This window comes from Parasteatoda tepidariorum, chromosome 9, assembly GCF_982258835.1.
Source record: "Parasteatoda tepidariorum strain Cologne lab strain chromosome 9, Ptep-v5.0, whole genome shotgun sequence".
Taxonomy (NCBI): domain Eukaryota; kingdom Metazoa; phylum Arthropoda; class Arachnida; order Araneae; family Theridiidae; genus Parasteatoda; species Parasteatoda tepidariorum.
In genome coordinates this window covers 59,824,099-59,844,183 of record NC_141763.1, presented here as the reverse complement: position 1 = coordinate 59,844,183, position 20,085 = coordinate 59,824,099, and the positions used below count along the sequence as shown (strand labels likewise).

General features: G+C 26.5%; 1 protein-coding gene across 2 annotated transcripts; it reads left to right on the top strand.

Annotated features, from left to right (window-relative positions):
* The first annotated feature begins 7,742 nt into the window (after positions 1-7,742).
* Positions 7,743-16,493, top strand: LOC147804092 (uncharacterized). Of its 2 annotated transcripts, none has more exons than XM_087151918.1 (2): positions 7,743-8,186; positions 15,357-16,493. In XM_087151918.1, the coding sequence occupies exon 2, from the start codon at positions 15,379-15,381 to the stop codon at positions 16,300-16,302; it is 924 nt and encodes a 307-aa protein (XP_087008044.1). In that variant the 5' UTR covers positions 7,743-8,186; positions 15,357-15,378; the 3' UTR covers positions 16,303-16,493. The 2 variants fall into 2 exon arrangements, with proteins under 2 accessions (XP_087008044.1, XP_087008043.1); XM_087151917.1 differs by having other exon boundaries at positions 7,749-8,153.
* Positions 16,494-20,085: the final 3,592 nt, after the last annotated feature.

Below are 20,085 nucleotides of genomic sequence, written 5' to 3'. Positions count from 1 at the left end.
AATAAACTCATTTAACACTAGATAGTCCAAGGAAGTCATTTTGACTGCTGTTTAATTTCAATTAGAAAAACAATGATGACAATATTTCTTAGAATTTTGTGCCTTTTTGAACAACAAATAATTTTTTTATTGTTAATATTTACTAATTACTTGTTATAAAACTGAAAATAATATCAAAAATATTAAAAATTAATTTTAAACAAATTTTTTTATGCATTGTTCATTCCTTCACAATGCAGTCCTTGGGCAATATTGGTATTTCAGTCTTTCTAGTGTTAAATGGTCAAAGAAAGTTTACGTACTCAAATATTTATCTTAATTAACCAGATGAAAACTCCGCAAATTCAGCTTTTTGAAAAACGAGGAAATCCAATTAACTTTACAGTGTCTTTCACTTCTGAAAATATTCAAATTCCGAACGTCATACTATTTCAAATGTTAAATTGGTCAAACACATTATTCCTTATAATATATATATATATATATATATATATATATAACACAAGCTTTAAATTTGATAAGAGTAAAGCACATTTTAGCTAAAATTTGAATCACACAATATTTCTATGAAAGCATAAAAGGATTAAAAATACATGCTAAGAAAAAATTATTCAACAATCAATAAGTAGAATCATTCTCTTCCCATTTAAGTTTATAATCTGCTACAAAGGTATATTTCCACTTTTAAAGCACTTTTTTTTAAATATTGACTCTTAATTTTGTGATTTTCAATTTAAAACAATATTTCAAAGTTGTTTGTTCCATTCTTTCTTCAGTTCTTGCTAAGCCACCTACATTGAAGGAGAACTAATAATGCAGTGACGGATTGAATAAAAAAAGTGAAAAAAGTGAACAGTTATAATGCTTGTAAGTTAAGAAAATATTTACCAGTAGAGCATTTCGAAAGTAATACACTGCAAATATTTTTTTAATGATAAAGTGAAATCAAAATATTATAAGTATTTAATTTCGCGATATCATTGAAAAAAAGGGGAAAAATAAAATTAAAAAGCAGAATTCGTTTATTAGTCACCAAAGGTGCTTAACTTCTCTTCTTAGGAAACATGCAGTTTTGAGGTAATCAGCAGTTTGTTAACACCTGTTGCTCCTTCTTTCAAAACTAATGATTTTGGACAGAGTCAAGGGGAACGTATTTCCCCCCTCCTATCTTTTAACTATCAGTGAGTTTCAGTTAAGAAAACGCCATTCTGAAAAATCCGGGGATGAAAGGCCATGAATTCTGCGACACTGTCCGAATGAGAGGGATATGGCCGACTGGCAATAATACTTAAGTTTTCTGTGTCCCTCAAGCGGTCAACTTTAAATGCAAAATCTAGAATTCATCTTTGCACTTGAAATTTTGTGTTTTTTTAATTTAAAGCAATGAATTACGATATTTTTTAATTGTTATTTAATTAAAATTAAATGAGGTATACCGACTGTTACTTATAATGATACTTATAAAATCAAAGTACTTTTATCTCTACTTTTTATGGTCAAATTCACAAGAACGGAAGCATTACTTTATCAAAACATGATACAACTGTTCTTTAATAAATTTATTATCGCTGTTTTCCTTAAAATAAATTTTGTTGGGTATACAGTTAAAATAGTGAAAAATTTTGCTTTTTCTTATCTGAATAGCTATAAATTTATATTCTCTTAAGTATTGAAGGCCTAGGAATAACACGAAAGGAAAGAAAAAATTACAGGCGTAAATCATATTTCATAGATGTATCGAAAGAGTAAGAGTTAAAAAAAATTACGAACCAGGAAGAGTAATGGAATCCAAATAGAAACTGAGAATGAATTTTTAAAAAAATAATAGAATGCTTATTATAATTTAATTTTAATGATCATTCCTTAAGGAAAATACATATTCAATACCTATGGAAAAAGACACTATGTATTTTAGAATGAACTTTACAGCAAAGAAACAAAAAAAACAAGTAAACTTTCAGAAGCTTTTACATCTTTAATTTTAAATTTAAGGAATCAAACGAATGTGCTTATGTTTTTTAAACTCTTCTATTAATTAAAAAATGTAGTTCTTGTCTAATTAAGAAATTATAGAGAAATATAGTGCAAGTGTTGTAATCAATTTTACTATTGCTATTAATGGATTTGAAAATTTCAACTTGAAATTAAGTTCACAGAACAGACATCATTCTGATAGGCAGGGAGCCAAGTATGTAAATCATTAACAGCTTGAATTTTTTTTATTAAATGGGAAAAATATTCGTCTGAAAATGCCATTCTGATAAAAAAATAATTATTTTTGTATTAAAATATAATCATAGGGTATTTAAATCATTCATTCGATAATTTTTCCGTTCGTTTGGTACCGGTTTCATGCAATTCCATTTTTCAAAATTACAGTTCTTATTATCACACATTTCATATAAAAACTAAAATTAAAAGTAGATTGAACCAAATGAATTGTAGGCCTTGTTTTATGTATCATGATAAAATATGCAGCTTTTACCTCATTTACTTACTACCAAGCAGTATTTTAATAAAAATATTTTTTTGTTAATATTACCAAAAATAAATACCAAAGCGCTTCAGAAACAATTTTCGTGCATTTTGGTATCCCCATAAAGCCAGAAACATAGCTAATTTTACCATATTCTGGAATTTTTGGCTTAACTTCTTTTCTCAGGGAGTTTATATTGAACTTTTTGTGGCTTAATTATTAGCACATTAATTTTTAGGGTATTTATTACTAAAGCAAGTGTTGAGTTTTCATTTTTTTACAGATTTTTTGGTCATATCAGTACTTTTATTTCTAAAATTAAATTCGATACAGTTTTGTTTGTAAAAATGTGAAAATAGTTACACAAATGCTTTGATATATTTTAGTAATTCAATTTGAAATAAGGATTGCGTAAAAAATTTTATTATTTTTAGATACATGTGAAAATAACATTCCTAAGTCCTTAAAAACTTTATCACTTTAACTTATATGACTTGTTTCTTATAGTTGACCCTCGACATTTTTTGTGAAACTATCCTATGAAATTAAAACTTACCTACTTCATTATATTGTGGCGATTTTCCTTTAAAAAGGATATTAGCATTGTTAAAATGCAAGTTCATGTTTAATTTTGAGTGTTAACATTAATTATTGATATCATTAATTATTAATAACAATAATTATTTTAAACATTAATTATTGGTAACATTTAAACGTAGAAAATTATATTTCATTTTATTATATTTTTTTTATCAAAATGATTTTATGTAAACCATGAAGTTTCAAATGCAGCATGTGTATTTTTAAAATATCAAATTAAAAACAAATTATGACAGATATATTCAGTATTATGCAGCAACTACTTAATTCTACAATAATTTGCTTGTATTTTGAAATTTGAAAAAAAAAAATAGGAATTTTATGGTTTGCTTGAACTCGTTTTTTCTATACGTTAAATTTTAAATTAGTTATAGAGGGGAGATAGAATTAGCAATGAAAAGTTTGTCCCACGTTACAGCGTCCTCTTAAGTGACATCTAGCAGGAAATAACCCTTAATTCACTGCATTTTAAACCAGCACTCGCTGGGAGATCTGCCATGCGTAATGATTGATTACTTATCTAGTGCACCTTAAAATGTGGGAATGTAGATGGATTGCAATGTTTTTGGTCAATAACACAATGACAGAAGACACGTGGATCTTAAAACTACAAACTTGAATAGATGGGATGTGTTCGGGCTTAACAATCTTTAACATAGAAACACAAAAAACACGGAAACCTTCTTGGAATAAAAATACTTTCTTTGTTAAGGCCTGAAACCTGTGTGGTTTCAAAAAATAGGAATATCTGATTAAAGAAATTTATTGTCAAGTTTGATGGGGGGCTTCTTCTCACATTTTGTTCCTTGCAAGATTTTCCAATGATGCATTCATACTTTAGATTCATACTTTCTTCTTACTTTTTTGAAGGAAGAATGTTATTATACAATAACAATAAACATTTTTCAACTGAGTGAAAGTAAATTCAGGAATTATGAATTCAATCCCCCGAACCATTTCTATTCATCATAGTTTTTCTTTCAATTTCAAGATATATGGTCTTTTCCCAAAAATTATTTAGTTCAAATAGTAATAATGATTTAGTTTCCTGTGACGCTCGGGTGGTCTTTTTGCTATTCAAGATACATACAAATAGAATTATTAAAGCAAAATGATCTACATATATAAATCAGAAATAGCATTTATTTTTCATAGAAAAAAATGAGTGATTAAATGAATTAAATGAATAATAAATTATTGTTCATATTGTTCATATATTGAATAATATTGATTCCTTAAACCAACGGCATGTTTTTTTTAAATATCCAATTGCTTTAAGGCACGTTTTGAGATAAGATGAGATTTTTTACTAAATTGCAAAAGGAAAATATCATAAACAAAAGTTGTTTTATAAAAATTTATGGACTAATACTTAAATATTTTATGTTCTTCTAACTCTTTGTCTGTGTTTGTATGTAGCAACGATTTTCATATTTATTATTATATATTATTTATTATCTCAAGAAAGCCAATATGCTATTATTGATCTAAAAAGTTAAAAAAGATTGTTTTTTTTTAAACTATTAATGTTATTTAACGTAACGTAACGAAATAGAATATTTTGATATCGAAATTAGGAAGTATCCTATAATGAAAATTTCTGATTGTAGCTATTGATAGATTTTTGATAGGTATGAAAAATATATATTAAAATTAATTTACTACGCTTAGTAAAGAAATATAAAAATATATATATTTTTAAGGCTTTCAAATTTTTCGATTCATGTTATTCGGGTATTGAAGTTTACAACATCGGCATGATTTGCTTGATTATTTTTCAAATAAAATATAAGAATAGAGTACATTACTCAATATTTTGAAACGTAAAAAAATGCTTTTTATTGAAATGAAAATAAAGAAAAAAACATGTCATATTTATACTAGTTAAAGCTTTTGATGAATTTTTCAAACAATGTAATTACGAATGATTTTAAGTTTTGCATAAATAAAAAATATTCTTCATTTTGTATAATTTATGGAACTTAAGATCCACAAAAAAATATTTTTCGTAAAAAAGAACTTAATTGGGATAATTATTACCTGATTATCTCAATAATTACAAAATATTCAAGTGAAATTTTTTTAGTTTTACCTTCTATCTGGTCCGAAACATATCGCTCATGGGCTGCAATAGTGGCACAACTCAAAAAACCCGATTTTTGGATTAAGAACAGGTGTAAATATGAAAATACACATTCTTTCAGCAGCAATTCTAGCACAACCCATAATTCAATTTGAAGGTAATCTTCGTTTAAGCAAACTGAAGCATTTCCTATGCATTTTCCTTAGAAATGAAAACTTTAAACCAACTTATCTCAAAACGTGATTTTTTTTTAGTTGTAGTATCGCAGCCCATGAGCGATATGGTCACAATTTCAGACTTGTTTCTAACTTTCATTTTGCAAAACTTAATTGGGATAACTACTACCTAATTATCCCGATAATTATTAAATATCCAAGTGAATTTTTTTTAGTTTTTCTTATGTCTGGATCGAAACACATGGTCAACATTTGTGACTTTAATCTTGATAAAACAGTGTTTTTTAGTAATACTGCCCTATTTGCTAATTACCCTGATAGATACAAAATATTGAAATGATATTTTTTTTTTCTTTTTCCCTATATCTGATGCGAATTAAATGGCCAAAATTTTAGGCTTTAATTTTCTTAAAAACGTGCTATTCTGATATTTTTGTTAATTATTACGATTGTTAAAAATATCGAAATAAACATTTGCTTATTTGTTTTCGTTTTTTTCCCCTATATTTGATACGAAATTGGTCAACATTTGAGACTTTCGTCTTCGTAAATAAATGTTATTTAGTAATACTGCCATTTATGCTAATTACTCCCTGAATATCGCGATACTTACAAAATTTCAGAATGAAAATGTTTTAGTTCATCGGTTTATCTTATCACAACACATGATCTAAAACTGTGATTTCCATCTTGGTAAAAAGTGTTGTTTGGCATTACTGTTAATTACGCCTAAATTATATCTGTTCCATATATCTGTTACGAAATAAATGGTCGATATTTCAGACTTTAATTTTGAAAATGTGCTATTTTGTAGTGCTGCCATTTTTGTAATTATCTAACACTTACAAAATATCGAAATGAATTTTTTTAAGTTCTTCCTTATGTGTGATATAAATAACATTTTCAAAATTTGAGACTTTCATCTTGGTTAAAACGCGTAATTGAGTAATACTGTGATCTATTGTAATTGGCCCTATAATTACAAATATCAAAAAGAAATATTTTCTTATTTTTTCCCTTTACCTGCTACAAAATTGGACAAAATTTGAGACTTTCCATCTTAATAAAAATATGTTATTTAGTAACACTGCCAATTATGCTAATTATCATGATAATTACAAATTGTCAAAACCAAAATTTTCATGGTTTTTCGGTTCATCTTATAAAAACACGTGATCTAAAATTGTGATTTCCATCTTTTTAAAAAGTGTATTTTGTATTATTGTTAATTATCTCTGAGTAATATTGACAGTTACAAAATGTCCATAAAAATAATTTTAGATTTTTAATTCATCTCGAAAGATCACGTCGTCCCAAGTTTAGTTTCTTTCAAAGTTTAGTTTTTTCAGTTGAAAATGTGAAAACTTAAAATATGTGCTTACTTACGAATAGTACGTTTCTGTGTCTTGTTTTCAAACTACAAAAACCGCGTCTTCTAATTTATAGTTCGGAATTTATTTTGCGCACATCACATAGGGATTCCTGATTGAAAATAGTTAATCCAAGTGATCACATTTCTCGTAGTTAGAAAATACTAAACATATTCAATAAATTAAAAAAAGTTAATTAAAAAATGAAAATATGCTACAAAACTATAACTAACAGTTATTACAGATTAAAGTATTTATGACTGAAATTTAAAATTCGTGACTCCACCGAAATGAAATCTCGACAACAACTCTTGTGATTTAATTTTTTCTTAATTTAAATGTATTTTGTAAAAGTATTTAAAAGACATTATTTTGTAGAAGATCTTAGTTTTAAAAGGGGGGAAATTTAAATGCGATTTTAAACAATGTTATTACCGATCCCTAAAAAATTAATATTTACTATTAACAGATTCGAAATATCTATAAAATTAAAAATCATGACAGTGTATTTTAAGGTTTTGTTGATTTTGTTTCAAATATAAATTTTAGTTTATTTTAATATCTTTCAGCTCTAAGATTTTTGAAAATTATGATTGTTTTTCAACATTTCACATTGCAAGATTATTTAATTAATGCTTTTTCATAATAAAATTCAATGAAATTAAAAGCATGTATTAAAAATTCTAATTTCTCTTTCTTAAATATTTTTTGCAAAATTTATTTGTTGTAAAGTGCTCATGTAAAATTAATAAATACATGGCTTTATTGTTTTAAATTAATTTTTACCAAATATTTCGTCACAAGATCTTAAAGATTTTGTGTAATTTCCTCATATCTAATAGGGCAGAGATATCTTATTATTATTTGTCTTTTTTTACTGAAGACATTTCCCCGTAGATGGATAACCATCATTAAAATTTTTTTAAGTTATAGTCAAACAAAGAAAATTTAAATAACTAAATTCAAGTGCAAAATTAAGTAGAAAAGGTTCGAAATGATGCTGATCTAAGTATTTCTTTCCCATACTCCCTTACCCAGGTTTCAACTTGATTTCCTTTCCAGGTCTTGTAGAATTCCTTATCAGTCTATTTCTCATAAATAGGTAAAATGGTGTTAAAATGAAGTTTATTGTTAAAACGGGGTTGAAACTGTATTCAATGGAGAGGGGGGGGGGGTTACTGCCTCTACATGGATGAAGCTGGGTGTGTACCTGATTGGTTAGAAGTTAACAGATAAGAACTATTGTGCAATTAATTGGTATTCTTGAAATATTGAGAGTACATCTCTTAGAAAGTCTTGACCATTTGGTCTTCGGAAATTGTCTGTGAAGCATCTTGTGGTGAAGAAACATTTTCTATTTTATTCGTGGAATAGTTCGACAAAAAACGGAGCATCAGCTACGAGATTCTACAGCAATAATTAGCGTCTTCATCCCGACCTCAAATAGCGTAAGAACATTTAAATGGTTCATTTTAATTTTTGTGAGTTTATAAATTATTACATTTTATTACTGAATTTGTGGGCTTATTGAAATTATGATATGTTTATCGATTTTAAGATTAGAAACATTTTTCATTCTGTTTATACCGTCTACAATATTGTTAAAATAATCAGATCTTCGGTGTTTTAAGTTAAAGAGTATCTTTTTATGAAGTTGAATTGAGATGAATTGTTTTTGAATTTATTTAAGTAGCCTCTTGTTCATTTGAAATTTTTTGAAATAAATTCATACTGATACTTGTTGAATAGAAATAAATTAAATTGTACGTTGCATTGCATTTTAATAAAAAATTCTTTTATTCGATTTCAGCCATTCTTAGTTAATCGCCAGTTTATATTTAAATGACCTATTCATAATAATTCCAATTCATATTATCTTCGAATATGTATTTATATTTAGGAAAATTAATGTTTTTTTCTGTTGACTTAAGGGGTAAATTTTGTGAGTTTAATTAAAAAACAATACTGTGTTGATTTTATTCAAGTATTATTAAATTTAGATACTAATAGGGTAATTTGTTAAATAGAATTTAATTAAATAGCATGTTTTGTTCTGTTTTTATAAAAATGGCTTTTATTTCGCTTTGTCCACTCTCAAGTTATCTCTCTTATCTTAGTTTGTCCCGCCAAGTTATATTTGAGTGTTAGGGATATAATTATTTCAGTAAATTGTTAGTAAATTTTTGTTAATTTGAATTAAAATAAATTGCTGTTGAATTTATTTAGGTATTAATATTGAATTTAAGTAATTCCATACTTGAAGCGAAATATTTTTAAATAGACTGATTTTTAAAAAAAAAAAAAAAAAAAAAAGAGAATTTAACTAAGGTAGCTCTCACTACATTTTGTCATCTCTCGGTTATGTGTTATGTATGTTAATATTTGAATTTTCAGCATTTTTCTTTATAATTTAAAGGACGTATTTTTGCGGAGTTAAATTAAATGAAAACCCTGTTAAAGTTATATAGGTAACTCAATATTTAAATTTAACTTCAAGTATTTAAAAGTTTTCCCAGTTATTTGCTACTTTTTATTAAAGCTTTGTCAAAATTTATAGCTTGGTTGTTGTTTTCTGAAGAAAACTCCTTTGTTTTTCAATATAGAAGTAGCTTTTATTCCATTTTGTTCACCCTCAGTTTACCCTCAATTTATATTTAATTGTTAAGAATATTAATATTATAGTTTGACTTTCTTTTTTTTTTAATTTGAGAGTCATATTTTTGTGAAGATGAATCGAATATAAGTGCAGTTAAATTCATATAGGTATAATTCAATATGTAATCTTAAATATTTTTAAAGAAACTTGTGCTGGTTTTTGTTGGCTAGAATTTAATTAAATTGTACGGTGTATTGTATTTTTGTAAATTTAGCTTTTATTCCCTTTTGTTAGTTATCCACCAAATTATATTTCAGTGTTAAGTATATTAATATTATAGTTTGCGCCTTTTTTTTTTAATTTGAGAGGCATGTTTTTGTGAAGTTAAATTAAAATAAAAGTGCAGTTAAATTTATATAAGTGTAATTTAATTTTAAATATTTTTTTATGTACTGATTTTTGTTTGCTAGAATTTAATTAAATTGTAATTTGTGCTATATTTTTATAAATATAGCACAAAATAATAGAATTTAACCAGAAAATTTTTGTGAAGTTGAATTAAAATAAATTTCTGTTCAATTTATTTGGGTATTAAAATTAAACGTAGCTGGCTCAATATTTAATATGAAATATTTTTTAATAGATATAGACTGATTTTTGTTAAAAAGAATTTAATTAAATGGAATGCTGAGGTGTATTATTATTAGCTAGCTTTTATTCCATTTTGTATACGCTGAATTATCAATTCATTTACATTTAAGTGTTAGGAATTCATTAATTTGCTGCACTTTTTATTTTATTTCAAGGGGACATTTTTGTGAAGTTAAATAGAGAATTGTTAAATTTACGTATGTAACTCAAATTTCATTTCAATTATTTTCAAATCGAAATATAATGATTTTTTTTAATTAGAATGAAATGAGCTTATTTAAGTAACTCAGTGTTTAGTTCTAAATATTTTTTAAAGAATTTATGAAAATTAATATTACAAAATATTATTCAGTTAAATGATATTATGTTGTTTTTTTAAACAAATTGGTTTTATTCCACTTATAGTTCTTCTAGTTATTTCTTAATTTTTATTCAAACGTTGTCATTGTCCTTTCATTTCTTTGTCTTGTCTTCATATTTTATTTCACTACTCAGCATTTAAACAATATTTAATTCAACTTACTGTTAAACGTATTCATATTGAAATATTGTTTAAGGGATAGCTTTTGTTAAGTTGAATTAAATAAAGTTTTAAATGTGAACTAAATTGTGTTCAAACTTAATTATGTACTATTCAATGTAATCGTACTTTCTAATGTATCCCTAAAGATTGAGTTTTATTCCATTATCCAAAGTAGCATTTAAAACTTTAGCAAAATTCATAACTTATGTAATTTTTATTTATTTATTATTTTTTGTAAAATCGATTTTCCATCTGCATTTACACATGAATTGATTTTTAATTTAAACATATATGACTTTTTAAAAAAATGAGGATAGCTTGCTTGAGGTATTTTTTTTTTTTTTTGCAACCCAATTTTTTTAACAAGTTAAGTTTTTTACTCAGAAAAGTAATCAAGTGTTGTGTTTAGTTAAACTTTTTTTGAAACTTTATTGCTTGTAGTTATATAGTCTTTTAGAAACTCTTTCCGGAAAAAAATTATATTTTTCGAGTTTGTCAATTTAACTAATTGTTAGTAAACCCATCGGGCGAGTATTATCCATACAATAATATAGTATATACTTGTCCATTGTAGGTAGTTTTAGCATGCTTTTCATATCAATTAAATTTGTTGAAGTAATTCGATTTTTTTTCAAAGGATTATTTCACTAATAATGCAAGTAATTAGAATAGTTACATTCAAATTTAATGAACTTATTTCTATAATGTATGATCAAAATTTTCTATTTCCGTACCTTACGGACGATATTTTTAAAAACAATTTTGTTGCATTAATATTAATTTTCGTTACTCTTTACTTGTGATTTTTTTTCATTTAAATGAGTACGTTTTTTCTGATAATTTTTATAACAACAAATTTCATGTTGTTATTAAATAACAGTCAGTCTGTTTAATTGTCAATTTTTATCATTGCATTTAAGTTGTTACGTTGCAACGAAAAAGACGATATTTCTTTACTAAAAAGATACTAAATGAGATATAATGGCCTCTTAGAATCATTAAGATCAAATTGATGAGAAATAATGGCCTTTAATTTTATTTTATTAGAATTATAGTAATGATTTAAGTTCTACAGAAATTCATAAATGGAATGTAAATAAGTCCCCGATAAGAGCTAATGAGAATTTATTTAACGTAACTGCATAGTATTACCAAATGTTATTTTTTCTTGAGATCGAAACAACGTTTTATGTCCAATTTAAATTAAAAATTAATAAAGACCTGAAGAATATACGAAGAATCGAAATATAAGACACGAATTAAAGATCAAAAAATTTTTGAATATCGCGTTTATCATTTTATAAATTATGAAGCCAGTGATTTTATATTAAATATAACTGTAAAGATTACTGTTTATCAGATTTTTGTGCCTTAAAGTTTTACTGTGAAAATGGGTTTTACGATAAAAAGCACTGACCCCTAAATGCTGGTACATTTTACCGTAAATTAAAATGGAGTTTTTTACAGACTGATTCGTAGTGGAGAAGAAATGATGATGACGTTTCCAGAAGAAAAAAATTCTAGTCCTTGGGCTTTTAGATTAGAAATTATTTTTCTACGAACAAAATCGGTTCAACATTTTTTTTTTTAAATTTATACAGTATCATTTAATTTATCTGGTTAGAATTGAATTGCTTCCCGTAAGTTTTAAATAATTTCATGAAGACTATTTAAGAAAATTAAACAACGATTACTGTGCATTTATAAATGATATAAATTTTTAAAAAAAAGTTATTAATGTTTCACAATATTGTTATTAATGTGTATTATTTATGTATGTAATAGTCATTGATGCATTTGAAGTAAAAATTTTATTGCTTTTACATACTACGGAAGGGAAAAGAAGGAGTCTTTCTTTTTTTAAAAAAAATTGTCGAAAAACAATTAGTAGCTATAAATTGGACTGTTCAATAAAATAGATGTATTCTGGGGCAATTAGAGAACAGATGGAAATCGTTTTAAATTTGTGGCATGTCGAATACATTAAATTTTGCTTTCTCTTTGAATTTTCTTTAACCGCCATCTTCATCTTTCTGTGAGAGAAGAAGGTTTTAAAAAGAGGAAGAAAATTCAAATATATTATAAGACCAGCAAAATGTCGTTTCGAATTTATTTTTTATGAGGCAATAGATTGCAATTTTGGAATTATAAAGAATATAATACATACGAATAATAAAGAAATATAATTTTTAATATGACCTACTTTAGAGTCTAAAATACCTGCCTGTGCAAATTATATTTCATTTTCTATGTAGATTTTTACGCTATATCAAATGAAACCAAAACAAAAGAGATGAAGCTAATGGTTCAAAAGTTATTTAAAATTTTTATCTACCAAAACCTGCAATTTTGTATTGAGCACCATATTGAGCATTTTTTTTTAAAAAAATTAGCATCCAAAACAAAATATGTTCCTAAAACTTATTAGTTCCAATTTTAGATTTTTAATTTACGTAAATTATTATTTGAATGTTATTTAAACACATTCATGTTGTATTTATAATTTATTTTATTTTAATTTTATTTGGTAGACAGGCGATCAAATACAGCGAAAAAAAAGCAGAAGGATTTTTTTTGAAAACTACTTGAATATATATATATATACATATTTTTTACTATAAATTGTTAGTTTTCTTGCAAAACAGTAAATTTGAGTTATGTATAGTTTACTATTTAATTTTATTTGTCAGAAAAGGGCATTGTGAGGGAATAAATTGAGTTTTTAAAAAAAAAATTTCAGTTTTTTTTTTCAATACTCTTGCGGAGTGGAGAAAAAAAATTCTCTCGAAAAATGCTAAAAATTTCTCATATAATTTTAACTCCAAATAGTGCATTGTGTTCATAATAATTTCACGATTCTTGGGTCAAACTTCTTGGGTTTTAATGCAAATAATGATAACTCAGTTCTTTCCTTACTTTTAGAATTATTCTAACTAACAGAACTAGTCTCCCCTCTCGAATGCCTCATCCCTAAAAACCAAAATATTAAAGGGCATTTTTCGTTAAATATTTAGTGGCGTCAAAATTTATAATTTGACACCTTAAAATGTCGATGCAAATGTAAAATTTGCATAAACAAAAATTGCGCTAAAAAGTTTAAAAAAAAGGAAGCATTGGAAAGTTCTATTCAGCAAGTTTAGCGTGAAATTTGAATTTTTTTACTAAAAATATCCGAAATATCATTGGTTGGATTCAGAAAATAATAATTAGTTGACCTCTAATTTGAATTTTTTCAAGGACTTCCAAACTTAAATCATTGGACTAATAAATGAAGATTTTCTAAAAAAAGAGAAAAAAACGACTGAGATCTTTCTTTTTTTTAATTTTTACAAAATTCTTGAATGCGGAATTAAGGATGAACGGTATTGTTATTTTGTAAAATAATTGTCACTCCTGGCCTATCCTTTATTGAATGTGAAATCGATAGCCAAATAAAATGTGTTGCATTCAGTATACCCATTCTTGTCTTTCTCTCATTTTCGTAATAGATTTTTGATATTTAATTTATATTATTTATTTATATTATTATTTATATTATTTATTTATATTATTATTTATATTATTTATTTATATTATAATTTATATTATTTATTTATATTATTATTTATATTATTTATTTATATTATTATTTATATTATTTATTTATATTATTATTTATATTATTTATTTATATTATAATTTATATTATTTATTTATACTGTTTATATATTATTTATTTATATTGTTTATATATTGTTTTGAGTCAAAAATCAAAAAAAAGTATAGAAATAAAGGCAGATAGCTTCCTTGACACACAAAATCCAGAGTTTAACTAATTGATAGTGCTATTACTTTTCTATGAGTTAAACATTCATTCCAAATTTCCAACGAATAACTAACTCAAATAGTATGCGTTGTTTTAGCTATTAGAAACCCTGAGTGTTTTAATCGAGAGGTTAAGAACATTCAAAACTCACTTTAAATATTACATAAATAAAACTTCTTATGTAATATCATTCTTATCGAACTCAAAAATTACGTCCTGAATTTGGAACGTACTGAAAAATGACCCTAAAAAATGGATCTGAATGACTCATCACCGTAGAGGAAAATTTAAATGCAATTATTAGAAAAGGGTAAAATTTGTGTTAACCATTTTAAATGTAACTACATTTTGGTTTCCAATTTTCTTCTTACTGTTAGATAAATGTTTCGTGTTCACTTTTTTTTCCATAGCTATATTATAAATTTTGATTGTTTAGAAGAAAAAGACCATTTAATATTGAAGGAGAAATGCCTTAAAAATATTTTGATTTTAGGAATTAGGAAAATGCGACGGGGACTATTTTTGCTATTTAGAACAGATATAATATTCGTGAAAAAAACTCACGTTCCAAATAAATATATTTTTCTTAAAAACTTTCCTAAAACCACGACATAGTCCCCGTTTCTTAACTTCCTCTACAGTTTTAAGAAATTCAATTTTTTTCAATGTTTACAACTGTTTGTTGACTAAAATATGTGAAGGTATTATTTAAAACATATTCTCAATTTTTCAAATATTTCTGAAAACATTTTATCCGGAATATATTCAAGATTTCAAAGTTTTTTTTAAAAACATTTTCTTAGGGAGTTCCTTGTTTCGTCAACCACAATTGTATTTATATTTTAAGTATTTTTTAATCAAAAAAATTATTCTAATTAATTAATTAGAATAATTTTTTTGATCTATTTTGAATTTTCATTTCTGATTTTTTTCATAATTTATTCTAATTTCAAAAAAAATTATTCTAATTTTTTAGAATAATTAATTAGAATAATTTTTTTTAATTAATTAGAATAATTTTAATTAATTCTAAAAATTATTATTAAAATCCATTACATTTTTATTATTTTTTTCAGCCTTAACACAGAACTTCACATCATGATGAGTTGCAGACGTCCAAGTCGCTTTGAAATTCGGGACTCGAACCGTCGACCAAGGAATGAGACTCCCGAAATGGTGGAGACTACGAATACGAAACGAATCAAACCGAAGCGGAGGACCCGTGCACCCCGTCCAATTGACAATTCAATCATTGAAGAAGAAATATCGCGGAACTCTGTCGCTAACTATGAGATAGGTATGAACTGTGCTATATGCTTAAATATCGAACTTGACTGGCCACAACTCTTGCCGTGTGGGCATTTTTTTCATAACGCGTGTGTGTCCAAATGGTTAAAATACAGTGATACTTGCCCTGTATGTTTTCGAAAATTTGAAAACCATAGCAATCAAGTGCCTAACTCATATTCTGATGATGACGATATACATAGCACTCCTACGCCTAACATAATGGTTACAAGTACACATATGCCTTCCACCCAAGTTGATGATACTTCAGAATCGGATTATTATGGGCCTGCAGATAAAATTCATAGTGTACTCAAAGGACGAGTTAAAAAGCCAATTCATCGTAGAAGAAGAGTTCGCTCCCAGCGATCAATTGACCTGCAGGTTCTTGAAAAAGAAATATTGGATAGTGTTGTTCTGAATTACGAATTCAACATTGATTGTTCCATATGCTTGAATACCTTGAAAGAGTTGGATGAGAAGCAATTGCCTTGTGGTCACTGTTTCCACGATAAGTGTATTCACAATTGGTTCTACTACAATGTTTCTTGTCCAGTGTGTGGGTTTACTCCAGTATCTGACATGCAGTCTTCTGATAAAGCTGAGTCCAGTGATCCTGATGTCTTAATTGATGGCGAATTCATATTAATTGACTGCACTGATTCTATTGCCATTTTTGAGGGGGATGTAATATACGACAATGTAGAGTTTGAGTGTCTGAATGGAAGTTGTTGAATGTTAATTTCACTCATGACGATCACCTGCACGGGGTGAGATCCCCTTCGATTTTAATACGATCTACTGTATTCTTAAAAAATTCTTTAGTATAATTTTTTATAAATTTTGCATTCAATTTCGTACTTGTCAATCACTATGTAAATTTCTAGTTTTGTTGAGCATCAACTTTTATAGAATTGTAAATGGAGTCATATCTTTTTTAAAATAAATAAAATTTTACATGAAATTTTACCATTTTTTTCTCAATTTATGTACAGTGAATTATTATTAACAACATTGTGGTATTTTAAAGAAAAAATTTCATTTTTTGTTACATGACATTTAAGATATAATGGTAAGTAAAGATTTTTTTTTTTTGCTTGATAAATTTGAAAAAAATTTAAATTGACGGAAGCACGAATATACTTTTCTGCTCAGGATTTTATTAAAGCACTGAATGTAAAGCGAATCAAAAATAATAAATACAAACAATTACACTAATAAAATATAACAAAAAAATTGCAGTCAGCGTTAGTTTAAATCAGCATTCATCGAACACTAAAAATTTAAAAACTATTTTCTTTTTATTTTCGAATTAAATATTTTGCGGGTAACTATGTACCTGAAGCAAAACAACAGACAACAGTTTTTGAAACAGATTTAATAAAGAAATTTTAGGTCATTAAATTTCAGCTTTCATTAAATATAGGAAAAATTTTTAAACAAGGAGAATTAGGAACAAAATCAAGATTGTGCTGTTTTGTTTGGATTGAAGATCGGGGAACTTTGCTATTTCACTATCTTATCAGTTCTTAAAACCTTTTTTTTTATTTCTTAAATGACAAAAAGCTCCTTAATTTTTTTTTTATTGAAAATATGACATTCAACATTATGAGGAAAAAATGAGTTCAAGAAACTGGTTTTGTTCTATAAAAAAAAATTTTAAATATTTCTGCTAAAAACAACTTTTTGATAGAAAAACACATCCTCGTGATTTCTTTATGTTGAAATGTAGGATACTTTACATAATGCGATAAAAAATTGAGGCAGCAAAAGTTGTGATTTTTCTGTAAAACATTCTTGAAACTTGCAATAATATTTTCCCTAAAAGTACTTCAATAAAAATGTTTTAATGCTTATGTAGATATTTTTCTAGAATTTGAATAGTTTAATTACATAGCTTTTATCATGTACTCGTTATCTGGGACATGGTAGCAATGAGATTTATTTTAAATTTTGGTCGATTTCAAATGAATAAGACCAGAATAAGTTGAAAAAAGTAAGGAAAAAAACGAAACACCTTGAATAAATTATGATCTACTAGGTATTGAGTACTAATATACTTCACGCTTTTTATGCAATTGTAATTGTTCCAAGAGGTGACCTCAAATATACTAGTTAGTGTTTGTGATATTGTAAGTTACGAAATCAGACACAAATAACCATTTTTTCTGAATAAACACACCTTTTTTCAATGGATTTGGATTCCTTACACTTTCTTACAGCTTTGGATTTCTTAAGGATTTCTTATGGATTTCTACCTCTGCAGATATCTATATCTTAGGGGGTAGCCGCAATCTGGGAAATATGGTCACAACAGTTTGGGCAGAAGAACGGTCGAAAGCTTGGACTCCTTCATGTTAACTACATCTTTTGCGTATTTTGCTTTATCTTGGTTACTTTTTAAACTGAAAAATGTCTTGTGCATAATTTTATACACAATTTCTTTACACAATTATAAAATTATTTTATCCAAAGAAAATTTTGTGAAAAAAATAATTTCTAATAATAATTTCTAATTTTTTCTTATTTTATTTATTAAAATTCGAAAAAAGTTGGAAATGTATGATATACAAATTTTTACATGTCTTCAAAAATGTAATTTTACATGGCAAATTACAAATTTTGAACGAAATAAGTTAAACATTTTCTTAGAAGTCAAGTTTTAAATATTTGACAGAAAGTGTAATTAACATAAAAGGTCCAAATTTTCGGCCGCTGTCCTGACCAAACAATTTGGACCATATTTCCCAGATTGCTACTATACCCCATATTTAAGGGCCAAGAAATCCGAATCTTACAACAGCAAAAAGTATGTTTGTTCAGAGAAAGTACGTTTTTATGTCTGGTTTAACTTAAAATATCGTCTGCACTAATAAATTAGCCCATTTCAGCCCCCCCCCTTCTCCTCTGACCATTTAGATTGAATCTTACTGAGTTAAAATCCAATAACTTAAGGAAAAGTTATTAAGGGTGTTTCATTTTTATCTTTCACACTGCACAGTTTGTTTTAACTCCTAAAAAAATTACAATTTCGTTTAAATATTGTTTCTATAAAAGAAGAATTCCCCATGCATTCGTCTAGACCATAGAGTCTATGGTCTAGACCTGTGGTGGTGACTATGGTCTCGAGGTATAACTATTTCAAGTAGGGGTGCTGGGTCACTGTTTTGGAGTGTTTTCGGCTCGGGTCGACGACAGAAAAGGAATCTCCTTCTTCGGTGTATTGTGTTAGTCCTAGACTCTAGGACCTAGAGTGAAGCTACCCTCCCTAAAATGCGCCATTCTTATTTGCATAGCACCAGACGGCCTCAAACTTTGTGGTAGGAGGAGTTCTTAGCTTCGACAAACTATAGTCGAATTTCTCTATACTTCTTTTTTAATATTCTTCTATGTTGAATACAATACTTATTTCATGAATGGCATGCGCCAATAATTGTGCATAGAGGTATAGGTTAATATGTTAATTTTTTCTCTATTTACTAAAACAATTATCTTTATATATCCTATATTTATTTATTATTGAAAGGAATGAAAATATTTGAGATAAATAAAATTATCACAGAAATATAAATTATAAACTGAAATTTCAAATTTAAAAATTTTTTTTAATTAATTAAAAAAATTTCTTCTTTAATAATATGAAAAGTATGACGTATAAAACAAGTGTACAATAGGAAAAAGAATTTCAAAATACAGACAGAAATTCGACAATTTAGTCTTGATTCAATTTTACTGAAATAAAGTAACAAAAAAAACTCTAAAGTGGTAACGAATTACATTGAAATAAAGAAAGAAAACAATTTCAAAAATATAAGTGCATAGCGATTTTAAACTTATGGGACAAACTTGGAGTGAAGGTAGTCATAAGAACCCGTGTGTCTCTTTGAAACCTATGATAAATAAAAAGTTCCTGTTCAAAGGCCCGTGAGATAAGCCTCATACGATGACATACTATGCAATTCTTAAACTTTATGATTCCTTCTTCACCTCCAAGCTTGTCTACTGATTTCAAAATAACCCTATGCAATCGTTCCAGTTATAAAAATGGGATATAATTTACGAAAGTAAACAAGAATATGACAGAGACACTATATTATAAATCACAGAGTGTCAACTATTTTAACGTACAGTATCGAAATTCGTTTCTTTTTAGTGATGCTGCTAGACCCCGCAACGGCTCGTAAGGCGAGAAGAAACTTTAGAAAAAGCCTCGTGTTGACATCAGGGTAAATAGTCCTCAAGTATTATTGATGTTTTCAACCAAAAGGCAGCATTACTTTATAGGAACACGGAAAGAAAACGTTTAGTTCATACTGAGATTTGAATTCACTTTTACAGTTTATAATTTATCGCCTCTTTTCTTTTTTTGTTTACTTTTATATGATTATATTTACGGCGTGTATGAATAAAATACTTCTCTGTGACTGTAAAGACTTAAAAGTTTGTTTTTTTTTGTTTTTTTTAAAGCTTCATTTTAACAAGAATTATTGAATAAAGATGGAAATTTGCAAATTTATG